Source organism: Liolophura sinensis, chromosome 6 (genome assembly GCF_032854445.1).
Source record: "Liolophura sinensis isolate JHLJ2023 chromosome 6, CUHK_Ljap_v2, whole genome shotgun sequence".
Lineage (NCBI taxonomy): Eukaryota > Metazoa > Mollusca > Polyplacophora > Chitonida > Chitonidae > Liolophura > Liolophura sinensis.
The window spans coordinates 20,695,743-20,716,164 of NC_088300.1; the positions used below are offsets into that span (position 1 = coordinate 20,695,743).

Consider the following 20,422-nt stretch of genomic DNA (forward strand, 5'->3'; position numbering starts at 1 on the left):
GGGATTTACAGAAACGATGATCTAGCTGCAGAACTGCAAACATGGCGGGATTTACAGAAACGATGATCTAGCTGCAGAACTGCAAACATAGGGGGAGTTACAGAAACGATGATCTAGCTGCAGAACTGCAAACATGGGAGGATTTACAAAAACGATGATCTAGCTGCAGAACTGAAAACATGAGGGGATTTACAGAAACGATGATCTAGCTGCAGAACTGCAAACATGGGGGGATTTACAGAAACGATGATATAGCTGCAGAACTGCAAACATAGGAGGAGTTACAGAAACGACGATCTAGCTGCAGGACTGCAAACATAGCGGGATTTACGGAAACGATGATCTAACTGCAGAACTGCAAACATGGGGGGATTTACAGAAACGATGATGTAGCTGCGGGACTGTAAACTTGGCGGGAGTCATAGGAACGATGGTCTGGCTGGAGGGCTACGAACATGGCGGGAGCCATAGGAACGATGATCGAGTTGGAGGACTGTAAACATCGAGAGATAGTTACACAGATGGGGATCTAATGAATCGTTCTAAAAGTGACGGAAACAGCGCGAATAGGAAGCAAAAATGAAACAAACATTCATAAACACAACAAAATATCCAGGCGTCATATTTCATGTTTCGCAGATATCAGTATGAGATGATTAGTCTGAATATGTTCAATCAGCCATTCATTGGAGAAACCTTGTGAAAAATGATGCACTCAATAAGAGAAGTTATAAGCTGTAAGTCAACTGTAATTTGTTCATTTGCTCCTTACCCTAATGTTTTCAAACTTTCTTAGAAAAGGACTTTAATTAATTAACTATTAGACCCACATTTGTTTCATGTATTGGCTCCAAAGACAACCTTGGTTGTAACTTAATGAGCTGTCGATATACAGATAGCTCTAATATCGGCGGTCATGCAATTTTATAAGTTCAGCTCGTCAGCTCGCGCTGACAGAAAACTGATACACCAATAACTTTGTGACACAAGATTAATCACTGAGTTTGTTAACAAAATGCTGCTTGATCACAGTCGGTTCTGCTTAACCCAGGTGTTTGCACGATCAGTTAACAGACCTTCTTCATATGTAATCGCTTTGGAATGAAATTTGCAAATTATTTACATTATTTAGCGCCGACAGTTTATCATGCAAGCCTTAATGGCCGCGTGCACGATATATGACAATCAGTTGATGGAGATGAAGACCGGCGTCAGCCTTCAGTTTCCCCGGTGAATCCTCCATAAGAGACAATGATTTTAGCTTGTTGTCACTCAGTTATAAGTACCGTGTACTATCCTCTGTGTGTGTAGGTAGATCGGCCCCAACCATAAACCACAGTTTAGAGCAGCCTTGAGACGGTTAAGAAACACACGGGTGAAAAAGACGTAAAGTAGCATATAGGCTAATATGGAACGGCCAGTGCGCAAACCCGATGTAGGGCGTACGAGCATGCTACCCTAGATCTGAAATATGCTTCATTTTGCCCAGCTTATCGTTCACTAACCTGAAAGTCGGTCTTTTCGATTGTATTGTCCTCAACTTGTCAAAACATGTTTCCTTTTTTTCCAACTGTACTTCTGACTCCATATCACCTGTTCGTAAACATTAAAGATCATAAATTTACAATGACCACAAATGTACCTATCGCACTGATAGCTAGCCAAAGAATAACCTCGTGGAACGTTTGAATTGAAATCACGAATATTAAAATGATGATTAACAACTTGTTTGGAATCTGAACATTAGTTTTTATATTATATATTGAACATAACGAACTATAGCAACTGATGTAAAAAATGAAGGGGGTGGGATCGGGGCTGCCCACCCTACCACCGTGGTTCGAAAATGGCGGTTTTCAAAGTTCGAATGCTGCTGGAGTGGTGCATGGGTTATATTTGGGATATTTGCGACATCATGGTCTATTTATTCCCGCAAATATTGTAATATGAATTCAGAATTACTTTAAGATCACTGAAAATCAGTTTTCGTCGCGTGCAACATTGACACTTCCAAGGCAGCACAGACGACAGCACCGAATTCCAGATTTGTGAAAGTAACGAGTAACAGCTGATGAGGAATCTAAGCTGGGAACATGTCCAACCTAATGTGTATGCATGTGCACATGTGCGTGTGTATATGGTGTATGTTTGCTTGGGGTTTTAACGTCGTAAAAAAAAAATTTCAGTCATATGTCTACGAGCAGTCATTAGGAGTGTGTGTATACATTGTGTCTTCTTGTGGCAGGGCAAGTCCACTAAAGTATACTGACAAAACACGAGACATAACATCCGAACAAGCGAAAATTTACCGACACGGTGACAACCAGTCCCACCGATGCAGTAGACACGACAGGAACTGTCCCAAGTCGCGTGAGCTAATATGTTATAAAACAGATCATAGAACCCTAAAACCTCGCACATTCTCGCATTACCGAGCGTCTATAGCACAAGCCTGTAACCGAACAGTCCAAAAAGCCTCAAATGCGGCCAACTATACAAGTGATACATAATATGCCTTAGAAGTTTCCCTGCTCTTCAGTTCTCGATAGTTTAGGCTCACGTGTTGAAACACATATATTTACGTTATCCCTTTTGAACAGAATGTTGTTGGTGTATTTGGAATCTCTTTAGGTAACGCAAAACAGACAAGGTTAAAGGGGACTACACAGTCCATTTACTTCACCGAGAGTGAACTGGCCACAATAGTGGGCTGCAGTACTGATGAAGTGGTGTTAAAACATAATTACTCATTCCTTGATACTCTCCGCTAGTGCTAGCTGGGACGGCCTAAGTCTTGAAAGCGTCGTTCAAGATCACCACTTTGAAACTTATTGCTTGAGGGAAGTGGTATTATAAACATAAACATGCGATATTGCCGATTTGTTGTTACACTAAGAGGCCAGACTTTATTTGACAAACATAATTTTGAAAAAAGAATAATGAGAGCCACAGAAACATATCCATTTACCATATCTAATGTTAATTACCTCTGAGGACATTAGATCACACACATTAATTTTGTGTACTCTTTTTGTAATCATTTCCTGTAAATCATACGAATCGTCTGGAACCATAAAATAAAGTTCGATATGCAGCGTGGAATGACCGCAGTTTTCATAAATTAAGATCATACTGCCCCGATGTTATGGTTTTGAGGTAGATGTGTTGTTTTCAGTGGCCAAGCACTTAGTTTCGTAACTCAAGCTAATGATTCAGTGTTCTTGTCAACATTGTCAACATTGTCAACATTGCAAACCTATACCTCGTTATACCTCGACCTAGGGGCCTAATATCATCCAATATATGCATTCTTTCTGGTGCTTTGGTCACCAAATCCTAATGAATGCAATGTCTTAAATTGCCCACAATAGGCGTTTAGACTTGCAACCCAGATGGATATGTAGGCTTAGCACAGCTGCTTAATGAAGGTAGATGATTGCCTGCAGAGAATCGGGTTTCCAGCCTGGTGTACGCCTCCGCCGGGACAGATTGCCAATTGGGGCACGACCTGTCGGCAGTTTATCTTCCCTTACATACCGGCCAGTTGGGAGTCGGGGTATGATAATACATGGGTTCCGTGTCCATTCCGATCCTACCTAATATTCCAGGTAAGCCGCTTGGGAACGAAGCGACTGAAACGAAGGGCAACACAATTGATGGATGCCACACAGTTTTTTATTGCATTAGTCTGCCGGGTGATTGGTTTGGTGGCCATCATGAATGTTTCACACGCTGAGTCGCTAATTATTGTTATGTATATGCAGATTGACCCGCCCACCAAATTTACTTGTAACTGATAAAAGAGTTTAAGCCACACCTGACTGCTTTGCGGATCAGCTGGTATTTTGTGCACAGTACAATCTTGAGCTCATTTCACACGATACATGGTGACAGATCCCTAAGGCTCGGTCTTTATCTCCAGATTATTGCGCACAGCCGCCATTGCGCCTCCCGAATATTGTGTGATGTCCAAGGAGGATATATACAATATGTCTTCATTCAATATCACGAATTTTGTTTCAGTATCCCTATTAGCGTGTGAATATGACTTCCAATTCTTTATGACCATTAAGTATCACGACAAATTTCGATTTGCACCGATCTTCCCATCTTGAGAAATATTTCTTTGTCCCTAACAACTCATGTCAGATCACTCGAATTCTCTATACAACGCATAGTGCACCTATAAATGCTGCGGTGTGACTCAGAGTTATTCGTACTGTGAGTAGGGATCACAACTGGTTGTTTTTGGTAATGTGGTGTCACAATTAAGTATCCCGGGGGAAACCCACGACCATCCGCAGGTAACTGCGAGAGCTGGAATTGAACTCACAGCGACCGCATTGTTGAGAGGATTCTGGGTCATTACACTGCGCTAGCGCGCTAACCGACTGAGCCACGGAGGCCCCCGAATATCATTGAATATACAAATAGAAGACTGTCCAATTCAAACGCTCTTTGGTTTTACGGGGAGACAACTCCTTTTACATTCTGGCTGAGGCGGTCTAACTTCCTTCGAACTGAATACGCGCCTGCAGCCGTCAAACTAAAGTATTTGTTTGCTTTGGGTTTAATGTCTTCTGAATACATCGGCTACTATACTGACACCTGGCCGTATTTGATCAATCTCCTCGTGCTGAGGAAGAACGCAGATTGCCCATTGTTTGTTTGTTTGTTTGTTTGTTGTTTATTCATCAACAGTCAGAACACAGAGGTATACAAAGATATAATAAAGAATATAGCGATATCAACACATAGGATTTTATAAACAAATGTTTTAAATGACTGCAAGGTTTAAATAACGTTCGGATGGACTTAATCTATCCCGTTATTGTTAAATGTACATACAGTACAATTAGAGAAGAAAAAGTAGACATGCATGTATGTAAGGGTATGACAAGATACAAGGCTGGCTGATAGGGATATGGTGTAAGTTAGTTTGTTACTAGAGATCTAATTCTATAATATTCATGAGGTCTTGGTTTAAATTATCATTAAATACAGAAAAAGAGTTGATAGTTTTGAGATATTGGGGAAGTTTGTTCCATTATCGAGGGCCTTTCGAATGGATGGAATATAGGGAGAGGTTAGTTATTGTAAATGGTCTATAGAGATTTAGTCTTTGATTTCGTGTAGGGTAATAGACTACATCAGACTCCATTTTGAAAATGGTTTGAAACATTGTTGGAAGGTTAAAGTTACTATATATAAACTTATGGATAATTTGGAGACGATAGAAGGTGTTGAGTTGAAATATATCAAGGATTTTAGTTGATGGAATAAGGGATTGCCCACTTTTGCAAAATATGCAAGGGATTTCCGTGTGTCCTGAGGTGTCATCCGCAAAGTGCATTTACATAGGAAAGGTAGTGTATAGTGGGGCAGAAATGCAGCAGTAGGAGTGGTTTTATTCTGTTCATTAACTTCCTTATGTTTTATAATTCTTATATATAATATAAATATATATATAGAAATATATGTAATATGTGATGTCCATGACAGTTGCGTTGAAGACAACGCCAAGAAACTTGAAATCATCAACAAATTCGATTTCATGGCTGTAGTCCATTTCTTTTAACGAGTCGCCTATATTCAGTTGTCTGTAAAATCAGGATTACCCGCTACAAAAATTGCTTTTAGTCAGCGACACATAACAAGGCAAGCTCTATACATCGATATGTTGAAACTTCATTTCCTTGCAAAGAAAACGAAGCTAGAAAACCTTTAATTCATAACGTTAAACTGTCATAAGCATAGTTTCGACGACAAGAACTCGTTGTCTCGGGCGACGTCATAATTATTCAAAAACAAGTGTTGTAACTTCATTTTCTTGGCAAGAATGAGAACCTGTCAAAAATAAATTGACTAAAGGCAATTTTGGTAGCTAGTATGACTGATGATAGAGACAGCTGAATATAGGCGACTCGTTAAAAGAGAAAGACGATATCTATTTTTTATTTTCAGGATATCTGGAGTATAAGGATATGAGAGTTATTTTCTTGTATGGATTAATGATCATGCATTTAGTTTTATTGATATTTAGTAAGAGTTTATCGGCATGTAACCAGCGTTGAAGGCTAGTGTCATCGGCAAAAAGAATGAAGTTAAGAAGAGACGAGGAGTTGATTATGTCATTAATATAAACCAAAACAGTATGGGGTCGTAATATGGAGCCCTAGGGCACTCCACAGCCTACTGGGGACATAGGCGAGATGGCATATTTATAGGACACACATTGTGGGCTGTTGGACAGGTAACTTATGAAACAGCCATTTGTTGTATTCTGAAAGCCATAATTTCGTAGTTTTTGTAGCAATATATTATGGTCTACTGTATCGAAAGCTTAGGACGGTAAAAGTAACCAAGCTGAATTTGAGCTGTTCCTTGACCGAAACCAGCTTTTCGTATAGCACAGTGGCGTCGTGTACAGTGGAATGGTTGGATCGAAATCCGTACAGAGTATTTGTTATAATGGCATTTTGTCCAGAAAATGAAATAGTTGATGGACGATTAATTTTTCTATAATCTTCCTGATAGCAGGATTGTAAAGATTTGGGTGACGAGGGTTTGTGACCATTTAGAGTAGCACAAAGGGATAAAAAAGATAGTGGAGGCTACCTTGACGATCTTCGCTGACACACCCTTCACACAAAATTTGAAATAAAAAAGTTTTACTACGATCAATCATGACAATACCTGTAATCGATTCAAAACATATACTGATTAGTTCACGGAGTACATGGTTTTCGTATTGCCCAGTAGTCCTGAATAGCCCTTCATGCCGCGAAAGAGGTTCATTGCTGCTGTCTTGTGTTGTCTAAACGTTATTAGTTTCACGTCGCGCTACAATAATGAAAATACTAAAATTTCCCAAAATCGCCTTTCCTGATTATCAGGTGTTGTGAATTTGTGATTCAGCGATCTTTCTGAAAGCCGACCGACAATTTTGCATGATCGGAGCATCATTGGTTTGAATCTTAGTTCCACTAGATATTTAAACCGGAAAGTTTATTTTAGAAACCCTTAATGTAACGCGACGAGAACGTTAAAAAGTTGGACAAATGCAAGACACTGGAAGTTGTCGGAACTCTGAATCAAGAGATTTTATCATAACTGTTACGTTTTCTCATGAAAGATACGCCCGGCACAGCTTGAGATATCATTATAGCATACATTCTTAGGGAACCGAGCGGCATTTTGTGTCTTTACTTTTGAAGACCATGTATCTACCATCGGTTGCTTACACAGAGTGCTCCGGTTTCCGCCACCCGGAAAGCTGACCTCTAAAGTTAAAGTGAAAACTTCTTCAGCATTGCGTTAAGCCACAACCCGATATACAAATAAATAACATTCTGTTGTTTACGTGGGACCGTGAGACCAGTACGATTTTACACCAGATATTCACGTCACACAGAGTCGATAGATATGAATTGTTTCTGTGTGTACGCCTGCAAATGATCATCTAGTTAAATGTGGCTAGGATATAAAAAATATATTAAAATCAGACAGAGGACCCCTATTTCAGGAAACTTCCTTAAATTACTGGAGTCGTTAATATTTGCCTGGATTATTTCTCGAAAATAACTGAAGTCAAAAACTACGTATAACTAAAGTTGATCTGCTAACACTTCTACTTCGATTAAAAAAAATCACATTGCCATAACGTTTTATTTCACAATGTTACGTGAACCCGGATAAAGAGCCTCAAAATATCTATAAAATATATATTAAGGGGACAGTACCCTCACTGCTGGGTTGGAAACCTGGGGACAGTAACTCACTGCTGGGCTGGAAACCTGGGGACAGTACGCCACTGCTGCGTTGGAAACCTGGGGACAGTAACTCACTGCTGGGCTGGAAACCTGGGGACAGTACGCCACTGCTGCGTTGGAAACCTGTGGACAGTAACTCACTGCTGGGCTGGAAACCTGGGGACAGTACGCCACTGCTGCGTTGGAAACCTGGGGACAGTAACTCACTGCTGGGCTGGAAACCTGGGGACAGTAACTCACTGCTGGGCTGGAAACCTGGGGACAGTAACTCACTGCTGGGCTGGAAACCTGAGGACAGTACGCCACTGCTGGGCTGGAAACCTGGGGACAGTAACTCACTGCTGGGCTGGAAACCTGGGGACAGTACGCCACTGCTGCGTTGGAAACCTGGATCCTTCTTGTTGCACATTATCGTTACTTAATTTATTCGCTTGTTGTTTAATGTCATAACCAAAAAAATTTAAGCAGGCTACTAGTTTGTTCAGACCTGCAGTTAGTTTTGATGGGCAAAACAACAAAATAAGGATTTGCGCTGACGTAATTTATTGATAAAATGACATGAAATTAAGTCCTGTGAACCTTAGAAAACATAAATTAAAAACAATTTATTACATTAAGGATAACCTGCACAGAGTGCATTCTGCCCAGTATGTAATATGTTACATGATAGGTAGTTCTGATCCATATGTGTTTCTCAGTACTTCATAGAGGTGCCCATAATGTAACATACCTGCAATCATTTGGAATATATTCTCACTATGTGTTAAAGTACGGGTGGCAAGTGCTAACCATAGAGTAATAATTATTACATTACAGGATTTTATTACACCACGGACGTCTACAGTTCGAATATTCAGAAAAATCACTATTTATGTTTCTTACTTAGACATGTTGTTTGTTCGTTCTGAGAAAAAAAAGAAGAAGAAAATCAATGCTGACAAAACCAAATGCTAGAACTGTTGCATACGGAGAGAAGAAAAGGGAACAGGTTGAACTGAATATCAAGGATGGCATAGGCAAATATTACTACTATGATTTAGCTGAAGGGAAGCTTATAGGTTGACCCCTCATGGGCAACGTCTCATCCATATAGTGGCAATTTCACAGAGGAAGTGAAACGAGCTTGGGCTAGTTACAAACATTGTTTATCAGAGAGAAAGAAGGAAGTGGAAGATGCAGGTTCTCCTCTGCCCCCTTCCCTTCTTTTGTCTTCTCTTCTTCTTTTGTCTTCCCTTCTTTCTCTCTACTCGGCACGATGTGGCTGAAATATTACCAATATGGCGTTTCATTCATTCATTCTTTCTCTCTGATAAACAAAAAATCAATTTATTGGAGATTTTGATAAAGCAGAGACTTTATCGCAAATAAACACCTTGTTTTCCAGTGGATGGATATAAGTCTCTCACTCTGTCATGACAGGGAATAGGTTAAACGATGCTTTCATCTGACATTTTTCTCTCTTCGCTGTAGCTGGAGGGTTATACTTGGCACAGCAATAGCCATCGCAGCGGTCTCGCCAATCGTTTTTAACGCCAAGGAACGGAGGCGTCCTCCTCTGCTAGAAATCTTACGTTGGACGAGAACAGGGAGACCCCAAGCATGAATTAACCTCGGATATCTCCAAGACAAGCGACGGTTCTGCGCCTCCGTGTCGTTGGCGGAGGTAGACTTATACTCCTCCAGAACGTCCCTGCTCACCAAGTCCTCCCGTGAGAATAGGGAGCTGCCTTCAAAGTTCCTGGACCCGCCTGTAGACATCTGACTGACGCTGCTGCGAGGTTCAGGGACTGGACTTACCTGGAATGTTTGCACATTAATACGTTTGGATCTGTCACAAGTGAACCAGCATAGACCTGTCCTTATGTGACTGTTGCCAAAACCGTGTAGAAAAGGGTCCAGCAGAGTATGGCTGAACAGCAGGATGTGAGAAAAGATTTGGAAGAAAGATGGCGGCTCATTTGGATTCCAAAATCTTAGCGCGCCATGAGAATAGACACGAAATATGGAGTGAAGCAGATTGTGTAGGTGGACATGGCCAAGAGGTGGACGCGGGCTGCCTTCACACCGATTAGACGACGAGGCCGAGGTGCTCGTGTTATGTCGTTAACGCTGCCGTTCATTTGTTGTTCATTTATGACAAAAATCCTACTGTTGGCCCATCGCAATCTATGCTTTCTGGTCACAACATAGATGGAGCAATACATTTTGACCATAACGATTGCACGGTAATATAAAGCAAAGGATGATGTAAAGGAAATAAAATATTTCGCTAACTGAGCTTGAAAAGGGGCATAGAACGAGGCTGTAGAGACAGACATTCCAGCACGGCGAAGGTTCTTTCAGTAGTAATGGGATTGGAGCGTATCCGATAACAGAGGAGAGAATCCAGACTATCATCACCTTGATGGCCATGTTCTGGAAAGTTGTTCTGCTTTTGTATGTGGAGAAATTGACGATGTACTTGTAGCGGTCTGTGCTGAGAAGGGCAATGTTCCAGATGCTGGCTGCGCGCAGTATTGTAAATGCCGTGGTGGACAGCCGGCTGATCACGATTAGAGTGTCAAGTGACCAGGGTAGAAGCTTGAGGGCTACCGTGGACTGACAAAATCCAGCTATAAGCAAATTTAAGATGACCTGGTGTAGCATCAGTACGTGGCACGGGTCGCCGGTGAAGATGGCTTGAGGCGGGCGACTCGGACGAATAACGTACTGTTCAAGAAAACATTCATACATAGTACAATAACCTGCAAGACCAAGAGGATCACACACCAAGGATTCGCCTGGGACAGACAGCTCGGGTGGAGTGACATCAAAGTCACATAGTGTGTTGTTGTGGCTCAGTGTGCGCTGCATGTCAGTAGCGTTCACACGTGAGAAACTGCAGAAGTTTTCGGACAGATCGCTCGACTTCAAAATAAAGTTTCACGGTGGTTCTCTTGCATATGGTGCTGGCTACGAATAAAGCGCTCGAAATAAACACGAACCAGTGGAGTTCACAATAGAAAAGCTAAATGTCAGTAAATTGCTCTTGAGTTGAGAAAATACGAACGAAGCCTTTAAACTGATGGTCTAGAGGTGAGATTAAAGAGCTCAAAATATGAAAGAAGTCCTTTGTGGACAGCACGAATCCGTCTAGAACAATGTTCTTGAATTAAAGTAGTACTAACATTTGCAGATAGTCCTGGTAGTCAGTCAAGCACAGGATGACTTTCTTCATTTGAGGTTGAAGTGTTCAAAATATACATGCAGCCTTGGTAGTCAGCACAAATGGGTTGAGTACAGGATGAAGGTCATAAGTTATAAGTGAGGCCCTTGTGATCAGCACGAATAAGTCAAGTCCAGGATGAAGTTCACAAGTTATAAGTGAAGTGCACAAAATAAGCACGAGGCCCTTGTGATCAGCACGAATAAGTCAAGTCCAGGATGAAGTTCACAAGTTATAAGTGAAGTGTACAAAATAGGCACGAGGCCCTTGTGATCAGCACGAATAAGTCAAGTCCAGGATGAAGTTCACAAGTTATAAGTGAAGTGTACAAAATAGTCACGAGGCCCTTGTGATCAGCACGAATAAGTCAAGTCCAGGATGAAGTTCACAAGTTATAAGTGAAGTGTACAAAATAGGCACGAGGCCCTTGTGATCAGCACGAATAAGTCAAGTCCAGGATGAAGTTCACAAGTTATAAGTGAAGTGTACAAAATAAGCACGAGGCCCTTGTGATCAGCACGAATAAGTCAAGTCCAGGATGAAGTTCACAAGTTATAAGTGAAGTGTACAAAATAGGCACGAGGCCCTTGTGATCAGCACGAATAAGTCAAGTCCAGGATGAAGTTCACAAGTTATAAGTGAAGTGTACAAAATAGGCACGAGGCCCTTGTGATCAGCACGAATAAGTCAAGTCCAGGATGATGTTCACAAGTTATAAGTGAAGTGTACAAAATAGGCACGAGGCCCTTGTGATCAGCACGAATAAGTCAAGTCCAGGATGAAGTTGGCCAATTCTAGTTGAATGTGATCGATGTAAAGATGAAGCTCTTACTGTAACATCTGAGCTGAGAAAAAAAATATTCAGAGTTGAACATGGACTTGTTATAGCTCTTACAGAACAACAGCCTCATCTTCAGCCGTAGTATTATTAGTATTATTTTCTGTAAGGATTTACACGTACGTGCAATTCTTCTGTTCGTTGAAGAATAATCTTGTCCGTATTTGCTCCTCTTTGGCTCCTGTTTTTGGGTTTAACCCTTGGGTGTATTAAGATACCCCTGTGCATGAACAATGCATGAATCTTTTGGTTGTCTGCGACCTCCCAGTGTTGATCCTCGTGGTGTGGTGCTCCTCAATAAATCTGTTTGCCTGGAATCTGTCATCTTATCTGCAGAAGTATTCGCTGTTCGATGCTTTGTCTGTTTATGTTTCAAGCATTATCTTCACATTCACTAGCAGATCCATTCCCTGTCCATCTCGCTGATTATTAGCATTATCATTTATCATACCAGTGCTTCCATACTTTCTTTTGTGTGCAGTTTGGAACCATGGGATCACTTCCCACTCTTTCTACTGACTAACGATCTACGTTAACACATCTTCATATATTCAGACTGTTTGCATGTATCGATCTGCGAATATTACAATGTGTTAAATGACCATCAAGATTTATCAATGTGTTAACATGCGATAGCACCCAGTGATAATTACATGGCATAACATATCGATTAGTTCTGACATTTCGTGGATTATATACTTTTAAAAACCATGCTGGATATTCTTTGCTGGCAATGTTTTTTTTTTCATCTAATACTTCCACACGTCGACCCCTTGAACTCTGTCGTGTATTACATGTATTTTAGCCAATCGCTTTGATAGAGCGCCAACCAACATCCAGAAATAACGGTTTGGGATATAAACCGCTAATACCCCTTGGGATGGCCAATCTGATTTTATTTATTTTTAGGATTGATGTTTAACGCTCTGTACTCCAGAATTTATCACTCGTATATAGCGCTGGTCATATTAATTGGTAGCGGAAAGCGGTGTAAAACAATTATCAACCACCACCTCCAGGCTTAACACAGCAGTCAAACCAGAGAAAACTGGATTCGAACAGCCCACTTTATTGATCGGCACGGCGAGAGAGTGTTTAACTGCTTGATCCAGCAACACATACATATATCCCTCGTTCTGCCCAGTTTCCTCCCACAGTAATATATAAGAGCGAAATATTCTTGACTACGAAGTCAAACACCAATCAAATAAATAGATAAATAGAATATATCAAGCGTTATGATATAGCACACAGGCGTGATATTGTCAATACATACACAACTTAAAACCGCGCCCGTGGTCTCAACAAGACGAAAAACGTGGAATCAATTTTATGAAACTGCACATATTTCCTGACAGAGGTAGTTGTATCTCAGCGATTTCGGCGTTGATATTTTACCACGTATAATTAATCATCAGTGCACACTGTGAAAGTGACTTTCTTAGTTCTTTATTTATATCCACCAATACTGTGAACCTTTGAGTCGTAATAACAAAAAAGCTTCAAAAACATCGATTTTCACATTCTACATCTGGTCACAATTAATTAATCAAAACAACTACAGGAGGCAGCTAGTTTTCTACCATTAGCGTATAGTGCTTAAGGGTGGGATAATCTCAACTAAGCAGATATATGGACAATAGTTTCTATACAAATATATGGTTATAAATTAATTTAGATATATACCACAAATATATTAAAGAGATTTAAAAAATTCTGCGAATATTCCATCGATTTCTTCTTCTTTATATCGTTTAAATATGACGGACTTGCCGTCGTCACATCCTCCTACCATGGCGGAGACCTCTGTAACAGATAAAAGAATACGTTGCTAACACATTACATTTACACATTGAACATGTATTTGCAGTGTTACTCAGGCAAGTTAAATAATATGGAGCTCACAGGTTGTAGTTATAGTATATACTATACGCAAAGTACTAAATGAAAACAAAAAGTATGGATGTCGTTGAAAAATAGACAGGTAAAGTCCATTGAAATATTGAAGAACGCCATGTTTGCTTATTCAAAAGAGTACAGTATAGTTGTAGTAAATTTTGAACTTTACTTTATTGACTTTATTAAGGGCCAACTTTTACGCACTCTATTCCACACCAGCTATCAGTCCAGCCTTGGCGCTTGGATCTGGACCCTGTGCATTTTAGTATATATACTGTACTATATATGAAGAGTTAATAAAGATAAAACTAATGTACCTCTGATATCTACCGTCAGTCCTGATTATATTATTTACTGATAGGCTATTTACCTTTACAGATGTTAATGTTTATACAACAGTGAAAAGGCTTATACAGGAAAGAAACCGGACAGAAAAAATTCCTCACATAGAGCTGCAGGTGAAATAGCGAGCGTTGGATTCGAACACACCACCTCAACAACATTTAGCCTTCTCACATGGATTTCTTCCTAATGTCTTTCCTTGATTCCCTTATATATTTGTCCTGTGCACTACTGGTACATATTCACGTTTTGAAGCGTACTCAAAGTAATTAATGCCAGAAATATTTTACTTGGGAATTCTAATACTGACTTTTTAATCTATTTAGTGTTACTCAGGAATGAATAAAAGTTCATTCACTGGATCTGACTGGCATTATATTTTAGAGCGTAGTTTGCCTTTAACGTATTCCACGTAGTTTTGGTTTGTACGACACGGAGTTCAAAGTTCATGGCCATGTCTTCTTTTCATTAATGACGATATCATGTTTTTAGCTTCGCTCCCTATAGACATACTAAATAAGCCTATGTCAATACTGAAATCGAGGTATTGACAATTTTATACATATCACAAAGGTATGACAGAAACATGATTTATTCTGTTGTATATAATCCACAGCTAACAAATCTGTTCCTTTCATTGCATGGACTAGTATCGCATAGCCTAACCTTAGAGAACAAAATAGTTCACCACACTTTAGTCCCTATTAATATAGCAAGTGTAGCGAAGTGGATGCAACTGACGTTGAAATGGATGGGTTGTCATTCACCTAAAATGATTCCTTGTCACCCGCATAAATCAGCTGTATGAAACATTCACAGAATACTTTCAGAGCATGAGAGGTGCATACATATTTGACCACGCAAAGATCCACCGCTACTTATAAAGACCAGGACACAAATATCTGTAGAAACATGCCCATAGCTGCTCCAGTCACGCAGGGTGAGCATAATATTGTACTCGTGCATAATGCCTGTGTCAAGCTGGGGAAATGTGTGTTGGTGTGTGTGTGGTGGTGGGAGGTTGGTGGGGACGAACTAATTGGCGCTTAACCTTATTCAAGGCAAACACCGACTAATTAAATATCGCTGGTACAGCAGCCTGACATTCGCTACAAACCATACTTAATACACCCTAATATCGTTACTAAACTGCTTTGTAAGGTCACATTTTTAACACTTTAACGCTGCGCCTAAGGTTACATTTGGAAAGCTTTCATGTATTCATTTACTTCATCTGACTCATTTTGTTGTACGTCGAACAAGAATATTACTGGCATTTGATAGATATGTTTCTGTGGAGGCTGAAGACTGGGTAACTCTCATCGGGCAACACAGTTGCAAGAGAGCTATGCCGGGGAAACAGCTCCAAACTAGACCGCTTCCCTTCGTAACTCTAACAGCTGTGCTGCACGATGAGACTTACCCCATTCCTCATTTATTGCTGGCGGAAACCTTGTGTACTCGTTACAACATGCATCCAGAAGGTCCATATAAGCTCTCTGTCAGAGGGGTAATGTTTGAAAAAGAATGAAAAATGAATATATTGCCGAAATAGATTCATTAGGGTACTGTGCAAAACCTGTGAGTTTCCTTGCTCAGCGCAGAAGAGCTGATTACAGCATAAGGCGAAGTCAAGATAAAAATATCAAAAGTTGGAAAAAACAGAATTAAGAAAAGTCTAGCATCAATAAAATAAAGACAAAATGAGTTGGGGAACAAACTGGAGAAACTGATGTACTTTGGAAATAAAGTGTTAAAACGTTAAAACGTTCAGGTTGCACAGACCCGCGATAACGGTACAGAACTTCATACCTTTCCCAGTGTCCGGTCTAAACACACAGAGGACTGGTTTCTTCATACCGATAGCTCTGCCTATCTCGTAGCCCACTCCCATGGATGTCTGTGTCACTTCGGCAACAACCGCTGAAAAGATAATATCAACTTTATAGAAAATGTTTACAGACATCCTGCCATCTAACTAATACATTTTTAAAGCCAATAATTGCAAAAACTGCTTTAGGAGCTGTTTTGTAGCTCAGTTTTCCCAAAGTTATCGTCTGAATAAAGTTTTATAATATAGAGCAAGCTAGGATCATAATGTGGTAAATTTCCATAAAACTGGATACTACTCCTGTTCCCTAGACCAGGCAATGTATCTAAGGTGGTGCCTGTTTCCGTCATGGGACAAGAGCCCCATGATCAGGCATATTCCCAAGATGGTGCCTGTTGCCCCTCATTTAAATGTGTTCCATAATCAGGTGCTTTCCAAGATAGTGCCTGTTACCCGTCTTTCGACAAGAGCCCCATTATCAGGCATATTCCCTAGATGGTGCCTGCTGCCCCTCATTGTAAATGCGCTCCATAATCAGGTACTCTTCTAGATGGTGTCTGTTGCCAGTTATTGTGAGAGTGCTCCATAATCAGGTACTTTCCAAGATGGTGCCTGTTTCCACTGATGGCGTATATGATGTGTGATCAGGGATGTTTCAAAATTGTTATTTATTCCCAGTGACGGTGCAGCTGCTCCGTTAACAGACAATTTTCCAGAAGGTGCCTGATCCCCGTAGTAGTATATGTTCTGTGACGAGGCATGGTCCAAAGGCGAGGACTATACCTCCTAATAGGGCATGTACACCATGAAATGTTCCCAAGATCCCGTATGTGCTTTGCAATACTGTATTGTAGGATATGATCATTTTCTTTCACATTGAGCTTACTGTATCTTCACTACGAAGGTAGAGGTGTCCAACGGTTGCTAAACCCTGATTCACGCCTTGACACTGAAGTAAGCAGTATAGCCCATGAGCGAATAAGCCTCGGGAAGATAATCTTTGACATTATGTAATCATAACAGCAGTTTGTGACTTTCGTGAAGGTGTGCCATCATCATCACTGTGTGTAACACCTGGTGCAGAGTGTAATCCTCATGACGTGTGTAACTATCGGGAAGGCGTGCCATCATTATTACTGTGTGTAACACCTGATACAGAGTGTAATCATAACGTGTGTAACTCTCATAAAGGTGTGCCATCATCACTACTGTGTGTAACATTTATGACAGTGTATTGCTCTTAATAGTGTGTAACTCTCATGGAGGTGCTCTGTCATCACAAATTGTGTGCAACATCTATGACAGTATATAACCCTTACAACAGAGTGTAAATCCCATGAGAGACAACGCCCATGTGTAACACTGCGTAAACCCCAGTGACAGTGCCTAACCACCCTAACAGTGCCTAACCATCCTAACAGTGTCTAACCATCCTAACAGTGCCTAACTATCCTAACACTCTAAACAGGAGCACCATGTTAAGAATACACAAGTATTAATTCAATAAAATTCTACCGATTGTTATTATTATTTATAATCAGACTAACGCCGTTACCCCTGTTTAGATTTACAATGTGGGAGGCGCCACATTTAACCGGTAGCCATATTGTTAACCCTAAAAGAAACTTCCTCAGACACAAAGCAACATCCCATTCCTCACAAAATAAAAGAGGAATTAAGTCATAGCCTAAGGAAGGAAAAGAATCTACTATAAAACAGTCTCCACAACAAAACATTTTACTGACCTATGCAACAAATCCGACACCATGCAGCAAACAACAACAAACTAGTAAAAGTTTACCATATATACTTTCATCATGCTATGAAGAAAAAAGATGAAAATTTGAAAAATCTCCACAGTCCTATACCGACACAACAGGGAACATCACACATCATGTAACGTCGTTAAACCTTCGGGACACTAGACCACAAAGCTATAGAAAACATATAGCTGATTAGTAACTTTCGTCGTTTACGTGTGACAAAATAATTCGACAAAGGATAGCGTCCAGACTTCAAATGGCTGAGAAACCAGCACCAAACCTCGCCTAAAGAAATTAGACAGGACAACGCCCGAGGGCCCAAGTTAGATCTTTACACTATATTCTTTAGAAATGGTGCTCACTCAGAATTATTAAGCAAACAGTACAGACAGCTTAGCCTACTGGGATGAAAAGCGGTCAAAAAAAACACAGTCCAGTGAAAACATAGCATCAAACCGGAAGGCAAGGGCGGGGCCATAGCGTTCATGCGCACAACATCTTATATTCAAGAAGTCAACAGTCATTTGCAAAGTCCCAGATATTATCCCATATAAAAGGAAGTAAAGAACCCATAGAGGAACATATGGCGAATGTATATCGCCCAACAAATTTAGCATGATTAATAAGAAGACGAATTCGTTGAAAAGTACTACTCCATCTCCATTAATGTTTGTAATATTCACTGAAGACATTGATAACCTACCAGTACACACAAACATTACGCACAGCCTGGAATCCTAAACAAAACAGGTAAACTTTCTATAAAATGTTGCTAAATTACACCTTAACGGATCACCCTCGACCTTCAACTCAGAACTGAAAAAATTTTAACGAAATCCTTTAAGAAATGACCACGAAAGTGGCAGACTTCAAACAAATTCAAACCCTTAAAAAAATATTCACCTGAATAAGGTTCATGGGAGTCTGAAGGCCTAATCGGTACCGCAGAGCATAACCCTCAAGGCAGCGAGTACTAAACTGATGACAGTAAGCTACTTTAATCAGCACACACTCACCATCAGCCTGCTCCAGCCAGCTCACATCACGGTCGTGGATCTCCTTATCAGTCATATCTTTCTCATTTTCTGAAAATCAAAATATCACATTTCTCATCAGCACCATACAAAACAGAATAAAACTTCCAGCTTGATTTGACTTGATTTCATTCACTGAATGGTGTTTAACGCCGTACTCGGGAATTTTTCAACAGCATACAGGTTTATTGGAAAACGCAGTGTTTAGCAATTTTTCATTCACATGACGACGAGGAATCATTAAGTGTATGTACATATATTGTGTCTTTTTGTGGCAGGGCGAGTAAATGCCTGATAGTTGCAGCAAGCCGTAGCTTTAACCATCTGAGCGATCCACAGGAGCAAAGGCAGCGCAATTAATACATGTAGAACAATATGTTGCCGTGATTACACATGGAAAAATATATTGCACACCAACGGATATCTAGATCGCCGAAGAGATTGGTTGGAGGTTAACTTCGTGTACATATAAACATTGCAAAAGTACCGATGACGTGAAGATCGCCCACATGTGTGGTGAGCACTGTGCCGTATTTCTCCAGCTTTTTTATGAGTCGGCCGTACAAGTGAGCGTCTTGTCGCCCTCCGCCGATACTCCCACAAAAGTAGATCTTCATACTCCTTGTTATGATCACCTGAAAATATTGTTTAATTGAACAGTGGGAAATTTACACGTATCGACAGATCACTTGAACTAATTGTGTGTTGAACAGTGGAAAATTTGCCGTATCGACAGATCACTTGAACAAATTGTGTATTGAACAGTGGAAACATTTGCAAGTATCGCTAGATCACCTGAAAACATTGTTTAACTGGGTAGTGTAAATATTCGCACGTACCAATAGAAAATGAAACTGAAAGGTTTGTCTGAAAGTAACTCAAATACTAGTTGGTCGTAAAATATAACTTACGTAGCCTCGCCTTACCTAGTATATACTTAACTAAGACTGCAGGCATACAGCAGCAAACACTTACCCGAACACCGTGGCATAGGCAGGGTACTGAATGGCTAACCTGTCAAATGCCGGTACTTTTATACTGACTAACGACAGGCTGTAACACAGAGAGACTCTCCTGTAAGACTGTCACAAACACTTTGCAATATACAATACAGTTTACAACAACTCAGGTCCCAAGAGTTCAGCTGTACTAAACACTGAAGTCACGTGATTGCCAGTAACACCCAAATCTATGCCAATAGCCCTTCAGTTTTACAAACAAAAAGAAACTGAAAGGGTGTATGGTAGTCCCCTGATGTAGACGGCATGGTGATCACGTAACATGGCAGAAGTCGCTATCGTAAACATTCACATTTTTGTTTGACAAAACCTGTTTTAGACTATGTTCTGATATATTTCGGTTTTTAACTTGAATGCACTACTGCAAGCTCCAACCGTGTACGTGTATATATCACATGTGCAGAGAGTTGAGCATGTAAAACTAACTTGTAGTCCTAAAAGAGAAGTACAGCTGTGATAATATGAATTTATTGTAAGACGTTTTCTATTGTCAGCCTAATTCCAGAAGCTGACTTCTGAAGGTTTTATATATATCTTCGCAGTATGCTTTTAGAAAACTCCCCTTTGGTTGAAAACTCTAGACCACGTAAAACACAGACTGTGAAATAGGTATCATTATAACTGAAACCTGAAAACTGTTCGAACAAATCATTTCAATATCATAATCTTTAAAGTGTAGCAAAATATTAGCTATTTAGTGCTATTGTAATTATACTGCT

The 20,422-nt window shown here is 40.3% G+C and overlaps 1 protein-coding gene across 1 annotated transcript; it reads right to left on the reverse strand.

The window, feature by feature from the left end:
- Positions 1 to 13,248: 13,248 nt before the first annotated feature.
- LOC135469072 (putative 2'-deoxynucleoside 5'-phosphate N-hydrolase 1) lies at positions 13,249 to 19,754 on the reverse strand. Its single transcript, XM_064747595.1, has 5 exons — positions 19,660 to 19,754; positions 19,172 to 19,319; positions 18,667 to 18,735; positions 15,869 to 15,979; positions 13,249 to 13,621 (listed from the first exon to the last, which is right to left on the reverse strand). Exons 2-5 carry the CDS (start codon positions 19,299 to 19,301, stop codon positions 13,512 to 13,514), a joined length of 420 nt encoding a protein of 139 aa, XP_064603665.1. The 5' UTR covers positions 19,302 to 19,319; positions 19,660 to 19,754; the 3' UTR covers positions 13,249 to 13,511.
- Between the last annotated feature and the right edge of the window lie 668 nt (positions 19,755 to 20,422).

What these genes read in the sequence shown, in the direction of transcription:
- LOC135469072 (XM_064747595.1), bottom strand. Translation starts at nt 19,301, where the DNA reads ATGAAGATCTACTTTTGTGGGAGTATCGGCGGAGGGCGACAAGACGCT. An exon ending in GGGCGATCTTCACGTCATCG is followed by an intron (nt 18,736 to 19,171) that starts GTACTTTTGCAA and finishes TTTGATTTTCAG; the next exon opens with AAAATGAGAAAGATATGACT. An exon ending in TAGACCGGACACTGGGAAAG is followed by an intron (nt 13,622 to 15,868) that starts GTATGAAGTTCT and finishes TATCTGTTACAG; the next exon opens with AGGTCTCCGCCATGGTAGGA.